Source organism: Clarias gariepinus, chromosome 9 (assembly GCF_024256425.1).
Source record: "Clarias gariepinus isolate MV-2021 ecotype Netherlands chromosome 9, CGAR_prim_01v2, whole genome shotgun sequence".
In the NCBI taxonomy this organism is placed as follows: Eukaryota; Metazoa; Chordata; class Actinopteri; order Siluriformes; family Clariidae; genus Clarias; species Clarias gariepinus.
In genome coordinates, this window is record NC_071108.1 from 4,344,541 (window position 1) to 4,363,885 (window position 19,345).

The 19,345-nt window shown below is 43.5% G+C and overlaps 1 protein-coding gene across 2 annotated transcripts; it reads left to right on the forward strand.

The window, feature by feature from the left end:
• The first annotated feature begins 8,850 nt into the window (after positions 1-8,850).
• LOC128530318 (NACHT, LRR and PYD domains-containing protein 9-like) lies at positions 8,851-18,715 on the forward strand. Of its 2 annotated transcripts, XM_053504198.1 has the most exons (9): positions 8,853-9,006; positions 9,651-11,232; positions 13,251-13,412; positions 13,512-13,679; positions 13,814-13,987; positions 16,674-16,847; positions 16,985-17,158; positions 17,537-17,701; positions 17,801-18,715. In XM_053504198.1, the coding sequence occupies exons 1-9, from the start codon at positions 8,931-8,933 to the stop codon at positions 17,868-17,870; spliced, it is 2,745 nt and encodes a 914-aa protein (XP_053360173.1). In that variant the 5' UTR covers positions 8,853-8,930; the 3' UTR covers positions 17,871-18,715. The 2 variants fall into 2 exon arrangements, with proteins under 2 accessions (XP_053360171.1, XP_053360173.1); XM_053504196.1 differs by having other exon boundaries at positions 8,851-9,006; positions 13,251-13,679.
• Positions 18,716-19,345: the final 630 nt, after the last annotated feature.

Sequence of the window (19,345 nt, forward strand, 5' to 3'; positions counted from 1 at the left end):
CACAGTGCGAATACAAGTAGGTGCAATCATTCTTTTTCACCCATTCTTTGTGGCGGATATCGAGGATGATTGTATCTTGGGGTTAGACATTTTGGAAAGGTGGGGTGCGGTACTGAATCTCGCAGACGGGACTCTGCGTGGTAGTTTCGGTTTAGCTAGGTTGCTAGTGCCCAAAGCGCGGCCGGACGAGTTAGTAGCACGCACCAGCGGGGCGGAACTTCCGGTGGACGCGCCATGTAAACATCCGGTAGCTGTCCGAGCGAGAATAATGGCCGAGCTGATGCGGCGTAGCAGTGTAGGGCTAAATCAGACGCAGACCGACGCCGTGAAGTCCCTTTTGCACGAGTTCGCCGATATTTTCGCAGTGGATGAGCGCGAGTGCACGCATACCGATTTGGTGCAGCACCATATCGATACGGGTAACGCCGCTCCTGTTCGGTTACATCCGAGACGCCTCCCGTTAGCTAAACGAGCTATAGCCGAGCAGCAGCTGCGTGAGATGGCCGACTCGGGCGTTATAGAGCCAGCATCCGGACCGTGGTCTTCACCCGTTGTACTGGTGCGTAAAAAGGACGAATCGTGGCGGTTTTGTGTGGACTACCGGCGGTTAAACGAGGTGACGCGCAAGGATTCTTATCCGTTGCCGCGAATAGATGATGCGCTGGAACACGTTGCGGGCTCGGCGTGGTTTAGCTCGTTGGATCTGCGTAGCGGGTATTGGCAAGTAGAGCTCGCCCCGGAAGCACGACCCAAAACCGCGTTTTCGATCGGACAAGGTCTATGGCAATTTCGGCGCATGCCGTTCGGCCTCTGCAACGCTCCCGCTACGTTCGAACGGTTAATGGAGAGAGTATTGGCAGAGATCCCTCGCAACCATTGTGTCGTCTACTTAGACGATTTATTGGTACACGGCAAGGATTTTGCGGTCGCGCTAGCTAACCTACGGGAGGTGTTTCTAGCTATCCGGCGGGCGAATTTGCGGCTCAATCCCAAAAAGTGCCAGTTGTTGCGGCAAGAAACTGTCTTTTTGGGACACGTCATTAGCGCTCAAGGGATTGCCACCGATCCAGCCAAAATTGCCGCGGTACAGCATTGGCCTGAGCCGTCAAATGTGTCGCAGCTGCGCACCTTTCTCGGGTTAGCGTCGTACTATCGCCGGTTCGTGAGGGATTTTGCTACGATCGCCAGCCCGCTGCACGCGCTCACGAGAAAGAACCAGCCGTTTCGCTGGGACAGGGAGCACGCGCGTGCGTTCACACGGTTACGGGAAGCTCTGGTTACGTCGCCCGTTCTCGAATATCCTGATATAGCTCGTACGTTTATTCTCGACACGGACGCGAGCGATGTAGGGCTGGGGGCCGTCCTGTCTCAGGTTGCCGGGGGCAAAGAGCGTGTTGTCGCGTACTTCAGCCGCGCGTTGTCTGGGCCGGAAAAGAATTACTGCGTCACGCGGCGCGAGCTGCTTGCGGTCGTCGCGGCCCTTAAGCATTTTAGGCCGTATTTATACGGGCAATCCTTCTTGCTGCGGACCGACCACGCTTCGCTGGTGTGGCTGCTCAGTTTTAAAGAGCCCGAGGGGCAGTTAGCGCGTTGGCTCGAACGGTTGCAGGACTATCATTTTACCGTTCAGCACCGAGCGGGAAAATTGCACGCTAACGCCGATGCGTTATCCCGCCGGCCGTGCAGCAAGGAGCGTTGTCGACACTGCGAGCGGGTTGAAGAGCGTGTGGGTGGTCACGACATGGAACACACCCCGACCCCCGTGAATCAGAACCTTCTCCCTGCGCAGTCTTCCGAAGCCCCCGTCGGTAATCGGCCGTCCGAGCCGGCGTGCAGCCGAGTCACTGCGGCACCTACACCATCGCCGGTGGTCGTTTCGCCTGTGCCACAGATGGACTGCGATCAGCTAATGGTCGAGCAGGAGAAGGACCCGGCATTGCAGCGGGTATTAAGTTGGGTTAACGCGGGCCAGAGACCGGATTATGCCGCAATCGCCCACCTGGGACCCGAAGAAAAAGCTCTCCACTCGCAGTTTCACCGACTAGCGTTGCGGGGGGGCTTACTCTACCGCCAGTGGGAACGGCCGTGTGGCGCTGGTGAATCTTTTCAGCTGCTGGTGCCGCGGACTTTGCGGGCATGTGTGCTGGGGATGGTTCATGGGCACGCGGGTTCGGGACACTTTGGGGTAACTAAGACACTGCGGCGGTTGCGTGCTCGGTTCTACTGGCCGGGTTGTCATACTGACAGCGAACTTTTTGTCCACAGATGCGATGTCTGCACGGCAAAGAAGGGCCCTACCCAGCGCTCGCGAGCACCCTTGCAAGACTTTCGGGTGGGGGCGCCCATGGAACGTATGGGCGTGGACATTCTGGGGCCGTTTCCCATTTCTGATCGCGGGAATCGTTATGTGCTGGTGGCCATGGATTACTTCACCAAGTGGCCGGAGGCGTTCGCTGTTCCGGATCAGAGCGCTTCCACCACGGCTCGAGTGCTGGTGGATGAGGTGTTCAGCCGATTCGGCTCCCCGGAGCAGTTGCACAGTGATCAGGGGCGTAACTTCGAGGCGGAGGTGTTTGCGGCGGTGTGCGAGCGCCTCGGGGTGAAAAAGACCCGCACCACGCCCCTGCATCCACAAAGTGACGGCCTCGTGGAGCGGTTTAACCGAACACTCACCACCCAACTCGCCGTGCTTACCAGCAACCGGCAAAAAGATTGGGACGAGCATTTGCCTCTCGTGCTTTGGGCGTATCGCACAGCGGTGCAGGAGTCCTCGCAACTGACGCCAGCTGCGTTAATGTTCGGTCGCGAGTTGCGCACGCCTGTGGATCTGGTGTTCGGGCCCCCGCCTCAAGTGGATTTACCCACGAAACCAGGTTTGGACTATTTTTATTCATTAAAAGACAAACTGTTTCGTGTCCACGAATTGGCGCGTAGACACTTGGCGGACGCCGGGGTTAAGCAGCGCCGCGTGTACGATACCCACAGCCGGGGGCGTGACTTTGCTAATGGGGAGCAGGTTTGGGTGTATTCCCCCGGAAGGAAAAGGGGGCTTTCACCTAAGCTGATGTCGCACTGGGTGGGCCCCTGCACGGTCGTCGCACAGCTCTCTGATGTGGTCTACCGGGTGCGGTTGACGGGGCGGTCGCGATTGGTCGTGCTCCACCGGGACCGGCTCGCTCCCTACCAGCCCCACGTCAGCAAAACATCGAGCTCTGTGGAGGCCGGTCCGCCTCAGGAAGAGGGCTGTGCCCCGCCTTCCCCCGCAAAAAGACTCCGGCGTTCACAACGCCAGCGCCGGCCACCGTCACGCCTGCTAGACTGAGTTCGCCATGGTGACCGGGGACGGTCACAGCTCGGGTGGGGGCAATGTGGCGTGGGCGGGGTTCGGGTAATAACCATCATGCTCTGCGGGAGGGACTGTTTATGTGTTCACCGTGTTGGGGAAAGGTGTTTGGTTTAGTGGCTTCAGCCAGGGTATGTGTGATAGGGTGTTCTTGTTTTTAAGCCGGTTCATGTGTTTGAGTTGTGAGATTGTGTGCTTAAATAAAATACTCCCAGCCATTTGCATTGGGCAGCAAGATAAGCTCGCTCGTCTCTCCACCATCCTTTCAGGCGATAAAAACGCCACAATATATATACATATACATATCACATGTAAAATAGAAGAGAGTAATCAAAAAGCACAAAATAGAAGGAAGAGAAGAAAAAAAAATTAAAATAAAGCAGAGGGTACTTCACAGGATAAATTATAGATTGAGTATATTTATAAGCTTGTAGTCCGTGCAAATTGAATAGGTCTTAATTGCTTTTTTATTATGAGACGTTGAAATAGTTTTTAAATATTGCTTAATTTCTTGTAGAAACACAACAAAGATAGGTGTACAATCAGAGAATTTGCATTTGTGTATGTAAAACCTACAAAGATAAAAAATTAGATTTATAACAAAACAAACCTTTGTATCTCCTTCAAAAAAAACCCAAAGAGAACCATCTTGAGGTTTAACTTAAAACCTTTTAAAATGATGTTTGAGATAAACAAGCCAACATGTTTCCATAGTTGCTGAGTGTACTTGCACATCCAGAATAAGTGAAGAATAGTTTCAGTTTTATTGTTACAGAAAACAAAAAATTATGAAGTATTTTAAAAGATATTTCTTTTACTTTATTTGTGACAAAAAGAGTATGTTGCATGGACCAAATAAGATTCCAATTTAAATGGTCAAAAATACTATTCCAATATGAAATAGCAGAAGGGGTACAAGCTATGGATTCAACCAATAAGGCTCTTACTTTATGATTTTTACTTTTCCCCCCTGTAAAACATATCTCTCCAATAGGAGTCTTCACAGGTTTTAGGGAGTGGGTCATAACTCAGAGTTAAAGTATTTTCTTTGAAAAGCATACATAGGCCAGATGGAATAGCATCCATAACGGTGGCAAACTCCTTTGGTGTCACTGGAATATTATAGGTTGACAGAAAGTCTGAATATCTAAAGAGCATACCATTTTTATCAAAAAGTTGGCCAACAAATAAAAGGCCATTGCTGAACCAGTTTTCGTAAAATAAAGATTTTTTCTTAAATAAAATATTCTTGTTATTCCATATATAACAGCGGTGGGGGGAAAAGTTGTGTTTGTACATAAGATTCCATGCAAGGAGAATTTGCTGGTGAAACTGTGACAATTTGACAGGGAGTTTTTGAATGTCATAGTTGCACATCAAAACAAATTTTACTCCACCAAGCTGTGAAAAAACTATCTGGGGGAATATATTCCAAACAGAGGCTGGATTTTTTAAAAACCGACTAAGCCAGGTTATCTTAATTGAGTTATTTAAAATATTAAAATCAATAAAGCTTAAGCCACCTTTGTTGTGAGAATTTATTACCACTGACTTCTTTAAGTAATGGGGTCTGTTTTTCCATAAAAAATTATACAAAATTGTATCTATTGTTTTACAAGTAGATTTGTCAATACACAATGACTGGGCGGCGTAAGTAAGGCGAGATAAACCCTCTGCCTTCACAAGCAATACTCTGCCTTTCAAAGACAGGTCTCTCTGCAGCCAACAGTTAAATCTTTTCTTTGTTTTAACAATAATTGGATTGAAGTTTGCAGAGCATCTTAAATTTTTGGTTATTTTTATGCCCAAGTATGTTACGCAATCTTTGACAGGGATACCACAGATTGAAGAAGTCATTGTATTCTTAACCGGTAATAATTCACACTTGTTAAGATTAAGCTGTAAACCTGAGGCTTTGGAGAAGAGCTGGAGAGTAGCCAGTGCTATTGAAATTTGTAGAGAGTCTTCCAGGAACAGTACAGTGTCGTCTGCTAACTGACTAATAATTATCTCTGAGTTTTCTATACCAATTTCTTTTAAAGGGCTTTCTTTAATGTACAGACTTAGAAATTGTGATGCTATTATAAAGAGATAAGGAGAGACAGGGCACCCTTGTCGTACGCCACGCTTTAAGAAGAATCTGGGAGAAGTATTATTACCTAATTTAATTGAACTATTACTACTCGTATACAGCATTTTCACCATATTACAGAAATATTCACCAAATCCAATTCTATTTAATGCTTGAAACAAAAACTCGTGCTCTAACGTATCGAAAGCTTTATAATAATCTAAAAATAACATAAAACTTTCTTTTGGTAGTAAATATGAATAATCTAATATATCCAGAACTAGACGTATATTATTAGAAATATGTCTATTAGGCAGAAATCCCGATTGCGTTTCATCTATAACCGAATTAAGAACAGATTTAAGTCTTTTGGCCAAAATCAATGCCATTATTTTGTAATCATTATTCAGTAAAGTAATAGGGCGCCAATTATCTATTAGAAGGGGATCTTTGTTTGGTTTGGGGATTAAGGTTATTACTCCTTGATATAAAGTGGGAGGAAATGATATTTTTTCTGAGCTTTCTCTAAAAACCTCTAATAAAAATGGTGCTAATTTATCACTAAATAATTTATAAAATTCTGAAGTGAGTCCATCAGTTCCAGGGGATTTTTTATTTTTTAATGACTTAATTGCATCAATAGTATCTTCAAGGGTAACAGGAGCATCACAAATCATTTTATCAATCTCATCTAATCTTGGTACATTCTGAATAGATTCAAAGAATGTATTCACCTCTTGATGGCAGAGTTTGGATGCATATAATTCACTATAAAATGTAGCACAATATTGGCCAATCATTTTTTGATCCTCATTTACTGCCCCATTAATTATAAGTTTATTTATATTATTACTTTTGGATTGCTCTCTTTCTAGTCTAAAGAAATAAGCAGAGCTTTGTTCCCCCTCCTCAAGCCACTTCCTACGAGAACGGATATATGCTCCTTCAGCCTTGTATTTATAAATATTATCTAGTTGGTGTTGTAGTCCTGCAAGTTCAGATTTTTCAGAAATAGTGATATCGTCCACATTTTTACATAAAATGTTGCCGATTTTAGAGATGACCTCGTTTTCTTTAGACCTCCTTTCTTTTGCCAGGTTACTACTGAATTTTCGTAAAAATTTAGAGATCTCATATTTGGCTAATTCCCAATTGATACCATATTTATTTTCACTTTTTGCTTTGGCCCAAAAATTGGTAATAATGTCATTAACTTTGTCTTTAACTTCGTCATGAGCCAGTACTGTATTATTTAGTTTCCAGTAGCAAGAGTTTTTATTTGAATTAATATTAGAAATTGGAATGTGAATAGTAATGCTCTTATGGTCGGACAAGGGTGAAGGTATAATATCGGTTGACACATTAACAAGTTCTTTAGAAGTCAACCAAAGATCAATACGAGATTGAGCTGATAATGAATTATTGCTCCACGTAAACATTTTTTGAGAAGGGTGAGTTTCTCTCCAGCTATCAACCAAAGAAAACCTTTGCATGAACATCTTTAAATAAGAATTAGAATTATTTGATTTTGGGGGCCATCTATCAATATTATTATCTACAACCATGTTAAAGTCTCCTCCAAAGATTAGACAGGAATTAGGGTAATTGTTTAACAATGAAATTACACGCTTCTCTATTTGATCAAAAAATACCTCATTTTCTTTTTGTTGATTAGTTCCATAAACATTGGTGACAATAATCTTCCTATTTGAAATTTCAATTAAAAGACAAACATACCGCCCATTTGGGTCACAGTCAGCAGACAAAACTTTCCCCTTAAAGCCATGAAGTAAAACACAAACACCAGCTGAACTTGAAGTTCCATGGGACATCCACATGTCCATACCCCATTGTGCTCTCCATAGATTATGGTCTTCTCCGATTGAATGACATTCTTGCAAAAAGTAAAAATCAAGATTGAATTGTTTAAGGTACAAAAAAATAGCTTTACGTTTTGTTGAGTTTCGAAGCCCTCTTACATTAATAGAAAGAATAGATAGAGCCATAACAAAAACACAAGAAAACAGAAACAAAAAACAAAAAGAGTAAAGAAAAAGTAAATAACTTTAAATGTAAACTTTCAACAAATAAGTCACAAGTAACGTTCCAAACACACTTATCTAAACAACTATGCAAAGATGAGCATAGCAAACTCCAAAAACCAAAGAAAACATCTTATTGATGTAGTGCAATATAAAAACCTTAACAAAAATGTAACATTAAACTCTAAGCAATAACACAGGTCCCAATCTGGACCCTAACTCAGAGAACCCACTCATAAAGTGCTGACCTGCTCTGATAGACGCTTTGCATTTGCCTGATAGACAGACAGTACTTCAAAATCTAAGCAGGTAGAAATATCTCAGTGCCATCCACAAAAGCTCAACCTCCAACAAAATAAGCTCGTTTGTTTTCACGCCGTGCTTTTTCCACAAGAGGCCATAGTTTATTCCTTTTTTCTCTGTCAGACGGAGACAAATCTTCAGCGATTTTTAGGTTGTTGGTCCTGAGGAAAGAAGAATCCTTTGCTGCCCGCCAGATAGCATCACAGTAAAAGTGAGATGTGAACTGAAAGATGACTCCTCTTGGTTTGTCACCAGCGGATTGCTTTCGGCCAAGTCGATGTACAGTATCAACAACGAACGGAAGTTTATCTTTAGCGTCTGGTAACAGCTGTTGGCATATCTGGATGACTCGTTCACGAACATCTTCCCTTTCCTTCTCCAGCATTCCATAGACTCTTAGATTCCAGCGGCGCGTGTATCCTTCAAGATGTGAGAGACGTTTATCTTGCTCAGAGGTTTTGGCATCAATCTTCTTTGCTTGTAGCTCCATTGCATCAATTCGGACTTTAACGTCATTAATTTCACTACTCACAAATTCCACGGCTGTCTTCACGTCAGTTATCTGATTGGTGTTTTTATTTACATCTTTCACACTTGCGATTACTTTCGCATTTTCTTTCACCATTTTTTCAAGTGCATCAGATCTATTATTAATGAGATCCGTGAGCTCTCTGAATTGCGTCAGAAAAGTTGTGTCCGAATTTTCTACCTTGCGTTGTTTTACAGCCGGAGACTTGCATGGAGTTTCAGGCAGAGGGGGAAAAACCTCTTCCACAAGAATGATATCTGTAGGGTCCAGGTCTGACTTGAGATAGTCGTGTAAGTTGTCTTTCGTATTCGTGTTCGAGGCTTGTTGCAAAGTTGATACTTTTTTAATAGAACCAGCATTCATGTTCAGGCTTTTGCTTTTTCTTTTTTCAGATTTTCCCATTTTCAGTCGTTTCAGTTGTTGTAGCAGTCTTAATTACTTGAAGTATGACTGATATAGGAAACAGAAGAGAAAAGCTCAGCTACGAGGCAGATGCCTTACGTCATCATCGTGGGTGGGTTGGGGGGGGCGGGGTGAGGGACACGCCCACCATGCGCGGGCGCCACATGTGACCTCCCCCTGGGCGGGGCTAGAGTCATGGTGAAAGTCTAATAGAATCCAGATACAGAGAGGTCTGTCAGGATGTCTGAATATCTGAGTTCAAAGAAAACAGAAGAAGTTTATGAGATTATGGAGGAGAGTTTGGATGGTCTCCCTGGTAGGACTGTCTCCTGTTTCCACTTTTCTTTCCCTTACTGTGCTGATTGTCTAATTTCTTCTTTTCTTTTCTTTCTTTTCTTTCCTTTCTTTCTTTCTTTCTTTCTATAATTATGTTTGCATATATATATATATATAATGTACAGTGTACATATACAGAAGCTATTATATCGCCGCCATAATAATTTAGCTTGTTAGCTTGAGGTTATTTTGTTCATGTGGTAACTAACAATAAAGATAGTAAAGATAATACTTTATCAAAATATTTCTTTTAGAAAAGTTAAGCAGCAGTAGTAGAAGATAATTATTAATTGTTAGGTTGAAGATGGTAGATGGTTATTATGGGAGTTAAGTTGAAATGTTAAAATGAGATTGCAACAAAAGTAACATTTGTGAATGGAGTTGAACTTACACCCTTTGTTATGGAACCCCTAAATTAGTTATTTTGCAATGATGGTAATTTCGATTTGGACAATTTTACTATAAAAAACAGAATAACTTAACTTATTGTTCCAAACTAGGACCCTTTCCTGTCTATCAGTGATGACGACACTTCTTTGTTACTTTGCTACTCACTTGATATTTCAAAACAGTCCAAATTTTGAAATCACTTTCCCAAAACCTCTTTGTTTTTTTTTTTTGCAGATGTGCAGGAGTTGCACAAGGAAGTTATGAGGAACTATGTGGTGGAGTCCACCCAGGTCAGCTCCCTTTTAAAAGGTCAATCAATCAAAGATGTGATTTTAAACAAATGCTACATTCCCCTTACAGTCAGCGTGGAGAAGAGATCCGCTCGGACGCACAGCATGCGTAAGACCTCGGACTTGGAAAGAGTGATTTCGCAAGAGTTTGGTGCAGACACCGAGGGTGGTAAGTTGCTCCTATGTGGAGGACCAGGGATGGGCAAGACCACCGCAGTGGAACAGCTCATCTGGAACTGGGCCTCTGGGATCCATCTTCAGCGCTACACCTTTATCATGCGTTTGTGTTCCAAAGTGCTGCGTGGACCTGAACAGAGTTTGCAGAGCATGCTTCTCAGCATGCATTCTCATATCTCCGCTGAACATCTTGAGATCATCTTGAAGACGCCTCGCACGTTACTTTTGGTGTTCGACGATGTCCAGAGCCTTCTGTCTAATCCTCCTGAATCTGATAAACTGGTGTGTGACCCAGATCAGCCAGCAGGGGGCACAGTGTTGGTGCACAGTTTACTAGAGGGGACTTTGCTGCCTGGTGTGACATTATTGCTCACGTCTAGAGAAGATCTAGAGTCGGATTCTGTGCGTCTTGCTCACCTGATGGGTTTCTCCAGCTCACAAAGGAAAGCGTACTTCCAGTGCTTCTTCGAGGGCAAAAATAAGGGAAAGCAGATTCTCCATCGCTGCGAACAAGCTGTGGGAGTCAACGAGATTTGTGCAAGTCCTGGATTGTGCTGGACATTGTGCTGTGTGTGCAAAGGGCGACTACAACATGAACGTTGTGTCCCAGAGACCTTGAGTGAGCTCTACTGCATGATCATGCACACACTACTGCAGGAACACAAGGTGAATGTGGAGACGGCAAAGGAGCTGGTATATGGTTTGGGGAAACTCTCAGAAGAGTGCACATCTGACACCTTCACACACTCTGACATCATCAAATGTGGCCTTCGACCCTTCCTGGGCTCCCAGATCCTGTCCGCTATCCTGCGAGTCGACGTTGATGATGTCACGTCCCCAGATGCAACATTCTCCTTCATGTCTCCGACACTGAGAGACTTTCTAAAAGCAGTCTTTTTTTACCTTGACCAGGATGACACAAGGAGCCTAGAAAATCCCATGGAAATCCACAACTACCACTTTTTTCTCGCCGGGCTTTCAGACCCTATGCAGCGGAAGCTTCTGGAAACCTGCATAGGCCACTTGAGCAGCAGCCGTCTCTCAGAGTTCCACAGCTGGCTCATGAGGACAGTCGCAGAGGTTCTCCCGGAAATAGACAAAACAAGTCACTGGCATGTTTTGCGTATTCTCCACCACACGCTCAGCCCTACGTTGATCAGAGAGAGCGTAGGGTCATGTAAGTGGAGATTGATCGGATATGGTGACATGCAGGATGCAGACTGTGCTGCGATGGCGTTTGTAGTGCGATGCTTAGGAGAGCTGCAGGAACTGAACCTTTACAACAGCTCGCTCACCGAGAAGCAAGCGGAGAAACTCATGACTGTCTTCCGTTTGGCCGAAAGCATCAAGTAAGTAAGGGGAGGAGAGACAGTAGGGGGGATGGAGGGGGTTCAGGTCTGGGCTTGGGACATTAACTTTATTAACTTTGACTGTCTGGCAGTTGTACTTGGACCTGTTTTCTCTCTTTCTTGGCCCCTGGGTTTTTTAAACATGGTGAGCAAATCTGTGTTGTCTTGAATGGTCTCCAAAATGATCAGATGGTTTTTCCTTCTAATTTTGACCTATCTCGCTTTTATATGAATTCAATCCTGATTTGGCCTTGACTGGTTTAAGAGTTGGTCTTGACTCCATTTTAAGATTGGCAGTCTTGACCTTAGTCTTGACCTTTTACTAAAAACTGCTGTATGTTGAGGCATAAATGCTTAATGATTTATCGAAATAGTCAGGAACAGTTCAGGATGCCAAAATAGAATTATTACACATCTGTATACGGTGGATATCATATCCCAAACCTCATGTCTTGTATTTAGTCATAGTAAAGGTTTGACAGTTAGTGCAATAAGAATGTTGAAACAATGGGGCAAGAAGAAATAATGAAATGCGTTTCTTTAACTTGATGGCAACGCTTTCAGTCACTTCTTCTATTTCCTATCTAAAGCCAGGCTTCTGAATAGTTAAATCGAATATGCAAAATGAATCGATATTTTGCTGAGTCAGTTTTTGATTGAGAGTCAATTCACATTTAAAAAAAAAATTATTAAGGTAAACTTACAAACGCTAAACGGTCCAAAATTGACAGTTCTCTTAAAAAATCACTCCAGCTTTTGTAGCAAATAGAAACTGCTTTAATATTAAATACTCTTGTTTTTTGAGAGCATCACTTCTTAGTTTGGTTTTATGCGCGGTTAGGGAAATACCGCTACTGTATATCAAACGTATGTAAACTTTAGTGCTGTTAAATCAAATCGAAAATCATAATGATGAAATCATAAAGAATTTAATTGGAATCGTCTACTTTTGTTTCACAGCTCTACTTCTGATCATTAACAGATCTACTTTTATCAGTCATTAATAAATATGAACAAGAAATTATATTTGTTTCTCATATTAAGTCCCGAGACAACGAAATGTGATAAGGTGTATATATATAGCCTATATATAGAATAAGATTACTGCGACGGATTGGCACCTTGTCCAGGGTGTACCCTGCATCGTGCCCTAAACCTCCTGGGATAGGCTCCAGGCCCCCCGCGACCCTAAATACAGGATTAAACGATATAGAAGAAAAGTAAGTGAGAGTGTGAATAAGATTAGGGCAGTGCGTAAATTCTTTAAGCAGCCGCCGGTTTCTGTTGTGCAAGTAGTTTGAGCTTAAGTATACTGTTTCAGGTTATTCATATCAGATCATTTCTTAGCATTGATATTAAAACCCTTCAAACCCAAGCTGTACAGATACGTGTCGGCAACGCAGCATAGATCAATAATTTAAAAAAGAAACAGTATATGTAAGCCTTACTGGTGTGTGTTAACGGAGAGGCTTCAGATATTAAACTGTATTTGGGTTTTTAGATATATTTTAGATAAAACGAAAGTCATCATTCCTTTTTAAGACGCGCCAATGGAATATGGTATGGTGGAATATGGGAGTGATGTCATAAATATATAGAACTCTCAAAATGAGAATATTAGTATAGTATTATATATATTACAACTGAAAACAACCAAAAAAAAAAAGGTAGCGGGAAAACATCTAATGGCTAAAATGCTCTGAACTTTAAGGGTAGTTATGATTTAGAGATGTTATTAGAATACAGTATATAGGGATCCCTTTGTGATAACTTACTACCATTCCTAATAAAATGGCCGATGTGCCATTGGCTTTTGTGAGTCTGGAATGAGTTGTGCGGGTTTTTGAAGCCCCTGCTGTTACACTAGCTAAGTTTACACGCACATCCATTTTCTCCCCATCTCTATTATATACTATATATACAGTAGCAACATTTTTTTTAATACAGTGCAGTAAATATGTGCTGTTTTTTCCCCCACTTTTAGCTCGACATTTAAAACTTTACTACTTCACTTTCAGCTTGAGTCAGAGCAAAATGGGTACGGGAGTGATCAGACATGTTGCTCGGGCGCTGAAGGACGGACGGGTCACCAATATCGACCTGAAAAACTGCTATGTGGGAGACAAAGCGATAAAGATCCTGTGTTCCTCCATCACACACTCCAGGCTGCACAGGCTCGAGTATGATTGTTACACAGGAACATACAGTAGAAATGTAAATTTCTGTCATGTATGTGTGTTTGTGTACTGGTTGGTGTGTCTGTGTGTTTGTTTGTGTAGCTTGAGGGGCTGTGGCGTGACACGGGAGTCCAGTGAGGCAATTGCTGAGATGTTGTCTTGTTCTAAGCTGCGTGATTTGAGCCTGGGAGCTAACGACCTAAAAGATGATGGACTCATCCGGCTCATCGGTGCGCTTGGGACGTCCACGTGCATGCTGCAGACACTTAGGTTCGATCTTTTTTTAGGCACAACAAAAAAACCAAACAGTTTTATTTACAATTTACTGTGTCTGTGATTTTTTTTTTTGGCTGCTTACATCAAGTCATGTAGTCTGTCCCTACTTGTGTGTGTGTGTTCTACAGTTTGGATCCCTGTCAACTCACCGGATCATGCTTGTCTGCGTTGTCGTCGGCCCTGACATCATCACTGTCTGAGCTGAGGAACCTGGTCCTGATAGATAACAGCCTGGTGGATGACACCCTGGAACATCTTTCACAAGCACTACAAAGTGGCCGCTGCAAACTTGACACGCTGAGGTAACACACACACACACACACACACACACATCACGGCTGTAAAAATCATATAAACTAATCAGCCATGACATTAACATTACCACCAGGTAAAGTGAACAACATTGGGTGGCACTGGTGGCTCAGTGGTAGGTGCCATGTGGAAGGCCCGGGTTCGATTCCCAGCCAGTGTCCAAACCCCCCAGCAGTGCCGGTTCCAAGCTCAGATAAATGGGAGGGTTGCGTCAGAAAGGGCATCCAGGGTAAAACCTGTGCCAAGTTGTTGTGCGGGCTGGATATTCCGCTTCGGTGACCCCTTACCGGGAGCAGCCGAAAGACCAACAACATAGTAAACAACATTGATCACTCCACAGGGACCAAAGGCGATCCCACAGAAAAGCCAATGCAGTAGAAAGCATTGTAAAAAAATCTATACTGGTCTCGATAGAAAGGCACAGACTCATCCATTGCATCACAGCCCAGCAGGCAAAGAGCCCAAGGCCACCGACGTGGCTTCCAAACTCCCAGATCCCAATCCAATCGAGCACTCGTGGAATGCGCCACATAGGCTGCACCTTGCAACCAACTGCCAACATCCTGGTGCTAGACACCACAACACACTCAATATCAGAGGTATCATCGATTCATGCACTGGTGGTGCAAGGGGAACCAAAAAAATTTTATTGCAGATCGGTGTATAATCTTTAGTAGTTTGACAAGGTGAGGAGAGAAACACGTACCCCAAGTTCCACATAACGCAATGCTTTCATTCATAGAAGTGCAAACACTTCCCAACTGAAGCTGGTCTCAGAGGCATCCATATAAACTAGGAACGGGCGGTCAGAGTCAGGGTTCTGAAGTATGCGGGAACTGGTGAGGATGGGTTTTTAGCCGTTGACACAACTTCTCCTCTCTTTCTGTCTAGCAGAAAGACCCTTTTTTTTGGAGATCTGAGAGGGGTGCTTCCACAGACGAGAAACAGGGGACAAAACGTCAGTAATAGTTAACCAAGCCCAGAAAAGCACACCCTTTTTTTTTGTCGAGGGTTGCAGGTAGGTTTGGACTGCCTCCACTTTCTTTTCCTGTGGTTTTAAAGTCTGATTTTGTACTCGATAACAACTCGATGGATAACAACATCGTCTAGGTATGCAGCGGCATATGGACGGTGATGGTGCAGAACGATGTCCATGAGCCACTGAAACATAGCTGGTGCAGTGTGCAGGCCGGAAGGGCTGATCTGGCCAATGCCACTGGTCGATGCTGAAGGAAGTTTTCTCTTAAGCCTTGGGCATGAGCGGGACCTGCCAGCAGCCTTTAGTAATATCTAATGTGGAGATGAACCGGGCCTTTCCCAGCCGAACTACAAGATCATCACATGGTAGCGTGTATGCGTTGAATTCGGAAATAATGATGATCTGATTGAGCCTCCGAAAGTCCCGCTGGGCTTCAGTACCGTCACTGTGGGGCTGGACCAAGGGCTAGTGGACTCTTCCATAATGCCATTTCGGAGCATGCTTTCAGTTTCGGCATTAATGGAATGAATGTGGGATTTGTTCCTCCATGTGTGGTACATGGAGGTGCAGATCTGCTTGGTGTACAACAGCCTACACACATCAGACATTAGTTTAGACATGAGTGGTGTACCCTGATCAGTGAGAATTTCTTTAGGTAGTCCTACATGGCTAAAAAGATACACCAGCTCCTTTGCGATATTTCATGACGTGGCTTTCTGAAGCACCACCACCTCCAGGTATCAGGGAGCATAGTCTACCAAGATGTACTCATGTCCTTTTGCATATTTTGGGAGCGGCCTAACAATATCCATCCTGATGCGCTGAAACATCACATTGACAGGGGAATCAGTGGGTCAGGAACAGGCCTTGCTGGTTTTCTGACACTCTGGGCAGTACTGACAAAAGTTATTTATCTTGGCGTGCAGCCCCGGCCAGTGAAAGCAATCGAGGTTCATCTCGATCGTGTTGTTCATGGTGTCCTCTGAGGGGAGTCGAATGAGCTAGGTGCACTACGTCTTGGCTTGTGGACCCACGAGTATGGTCTCATGGCTTGCCTCTTAGCGTACGATTGTACAGCAAGTCATTGTGCACTAGGAAATAAATTTTCATAAAATTCAATTTCGAGCACCTGTTCCCAGCAGCATTTCAAACTGGGATCTTTCCATTGTAGCTTTGCAAAGCTCTTATCACACCTTACCTGCTGATACAATGAGAAAAAGGTACCTTCTGCTTCTGTATCCACGCCATCATCTGGGGTTAAACAGTACCGGGTTAGCAGGCGCTGTGCTTTTCTGTCTTGGTCAGTAAACAAAGCGTTTCTTCTGTGTTTCAACATTTTTTGGCAGAAACATCCGGGGCTGGTAATGACTTAGAATTAGAGGAACAGGCAGATCAGGAATAATGTCGGCCGTTCGTTCACCCATGTGCTCTTCGACCAGGATGCGTGCCGTCGGAACCTCATGCTTCGGGCAAGATCAAGGGCACGCATTAGGCTGCTTTCTTCTAGGTGAAGTCTTTTTCCAGAGTTTTTCAAGTCTGCGGGCATAGGAGATAAACGTAAGGCTGCTGTAATTTCTGCTGAAATCAAGATGTGCACAGGCTGTGCACACAGTCAGGAACTAAACTCTTTACAGGACTAGATATGATCTTCACTAGAAATGTGCAGGCTAAATATGTGTATTTTTTTTCCCCTGCAGTTTATATTCTTGTGAGCTGACGGGCTCTTGCGGCCCGGCCCTGGCAGCCGCGCTTCGATCAGAACACTGCTGTCTGACCGACCTGGACCTGAGTGTCAACGAGTTTGATGAATCATGTGCTCTTCTTATCTGTGATGCCCTAAAATCCCCCAATTGTTCACTGGAGAAGTTATGGTGTGTGTGTGTTTGTTCATATGTGTTTGTTCTGCTGGATAGTGTACCATTTGCATTCTTTATATATTTATAACAGTATTTGGTTAATCCATTATCTACATTACATATAGTTGTGTGTGTGTGTGTGTGTGTCTCAGCATGGCTGCGTGTGAGCTGACAGGGCCGGTGTTCAGCGCACTGGGCAGTGTGTTGGTGTGTGAAGCTTCCAGGTTAAAGGAACTTTCCATCGGAGTAAACCGAGTAGGAGACGCTGCAGTCAAACACATCTTGAAGGCTCTGAAACACCCTCACTGTCGACTACAGCACCTTGAGTAACTACACACACACACACACACACACACATGAGGAGTGGTGGCCAATCTTTGCCATTAGTTGTATCTTGGTCTCTCTAGTTCCCACTCAGTTGGGAAACACAAGTGAAAGCCCCTCACCTCCTCTTGAAACTATGTCATGACCACATGACAGCACAGCTCACTGTTTTGCAGAGGTGAATTTTCTTTAGCTATCTAGATAGATCTTTCCAACAAAAGATGAACATGGAAACATCATTTTTTATTTTTTTTTATTTTGAGGTTAATAATGCTGTAATCCCAAATTCCCGATTGCCAGTTGAAGTTTGAATAAAGTCATTCATGCCAAGCAACCTGGTTGGCACTACTGTATTTCATGTGTTGTGTTTGTCTTGGCAGTCTCGAGATGGTGGATTTAACGGATGCCTGTCTCGACGAGCTGTGTGAAGCCGTCACGGCTTGTAGCTCCTTAACGAGCCTGATTCTGAAGAACAACAGCCTGACCGACAGCTCAGTTCCCAGATTAGTCAAACTCGTTCAAGAGCGTCCGGTTCTAGAACTGAAGTAAGTACTGGTCTCGTCAGGCACGACAGAAACGAACACACAGCCTGTGTAACGGAGCTGGAGCTCGCTGTGGTCTTACTATTTGTTTTCTTTTTGCAGCGTGCAGTATAATGACTTCAGCGAGGACGTGTTTGAGCTGATGGACGACTACAAAACGATACGATATTAACACAGCGTGTGATTTCACATGGCGGCATGGTGGAGTAGTGATTAGCTGATGCATTGCACCTCCAGGTTCCAGGAATTTGCTGGTTCTCCTCATGCTTGGTGGGTTTCCACCGGTTTTCTTTCCACAGTCCAAAGACATACAGATTAGGCTAATTGGTTTTCCCAACTTGCTTGTAGTGTGTGAATAAGTGTGTGAGTGGGTATGTGTGTGTGCCCTGCAATGGATGAGCACCCTGCTCAGGTGTACCCTGCCTTGTGCCCTAAGATAGGCTAGGATTAAACCTAGGATTTGGCCTAATGGTACATTTAAACACATACAGTGGGACCTTGGATTGCGAGCATAATTCATTCTGGAAGCGGGCTCATACATCAAAACACTTGTAAATCGAATTTCCCCATAAGACATAATGGAAACTCTTATTATTTGTTCCACAGCCCCAAAAAATAAATACATAAAAATAATTAATACAAAATATGAAGTAAAAATAAGTAAATAAGTAAATAAGTTAAAAACTAAATCCAGACAGATAAGTGTTCTTCTCTCTTATTTGAGTTTTTCGCACACACACACACACACACACACACACATTAACGGAAAGACTATCCGTTTTATCTGGAAAATTAACAAGAAATCTCTCCAATGACACTCGATTGAGCGACGCATTAACAGAATCACTGCTGTAAAGTAAAAATAAAACAAATTAATCTGCACTTTACCTTTGAAAGGAAAGCTTATGCTGTATACACTCATGGAAAAGTTACATCACTTTCCATTTGTCCTGCTTTCACCTTGTTTTTCTGTGTTTTACAAAATATAAGTATTAAAATTATTGTCACCCCTTTGGATTCTTATTGTTTTTGATTTTCTGTGAACTTCATTCCTGCTCTTGACTATTTTATTGAGACTAAATAGCATAAAATCTGTGTTGTCCATCATTCCAGTCTCCTGCGATAGGCTCCAGGCCCCTGTCTACAGGATAAAGCGGTGCAGACTATGAATAAATGAGATGAATCAGTTAACATAACATGTTTAGAGTTGTTTTCTTTTACCAAATAATGTAACTGTAACAACTGTGTAAGCTTGAGGAAAATGATGAGGCATGAAAGAGAAAAGAATTTTTATTTTTAATTGTTCACCTGAAATAGTGTCAATAGGAAAAAGGACTTTGATTGCAGCCGCTCGAGTTCTTCCACTCCAACCTTAACACAACATGTCTTCATGGAGCTTGTTTTGTGGACAGGGGCACCATCATGCTGGAACAGGTTTAGAGCGTCTTAGTTTCAGTGAAACTGTCATTCTGCAGAATTAAAAGTCATTAACGATATTTTATTGAAGATGTGCCGCCAAATGTGGGGCAAAAATTTGGCAACTGTCCACATATGGGTGTGATGGTCATGTTCCTACTAGATCTGTGAATCATTGGTAGTGTTCATTTGATTTTGAGCATTGTGATTTTTGGTTCAGCTAAAATGAAA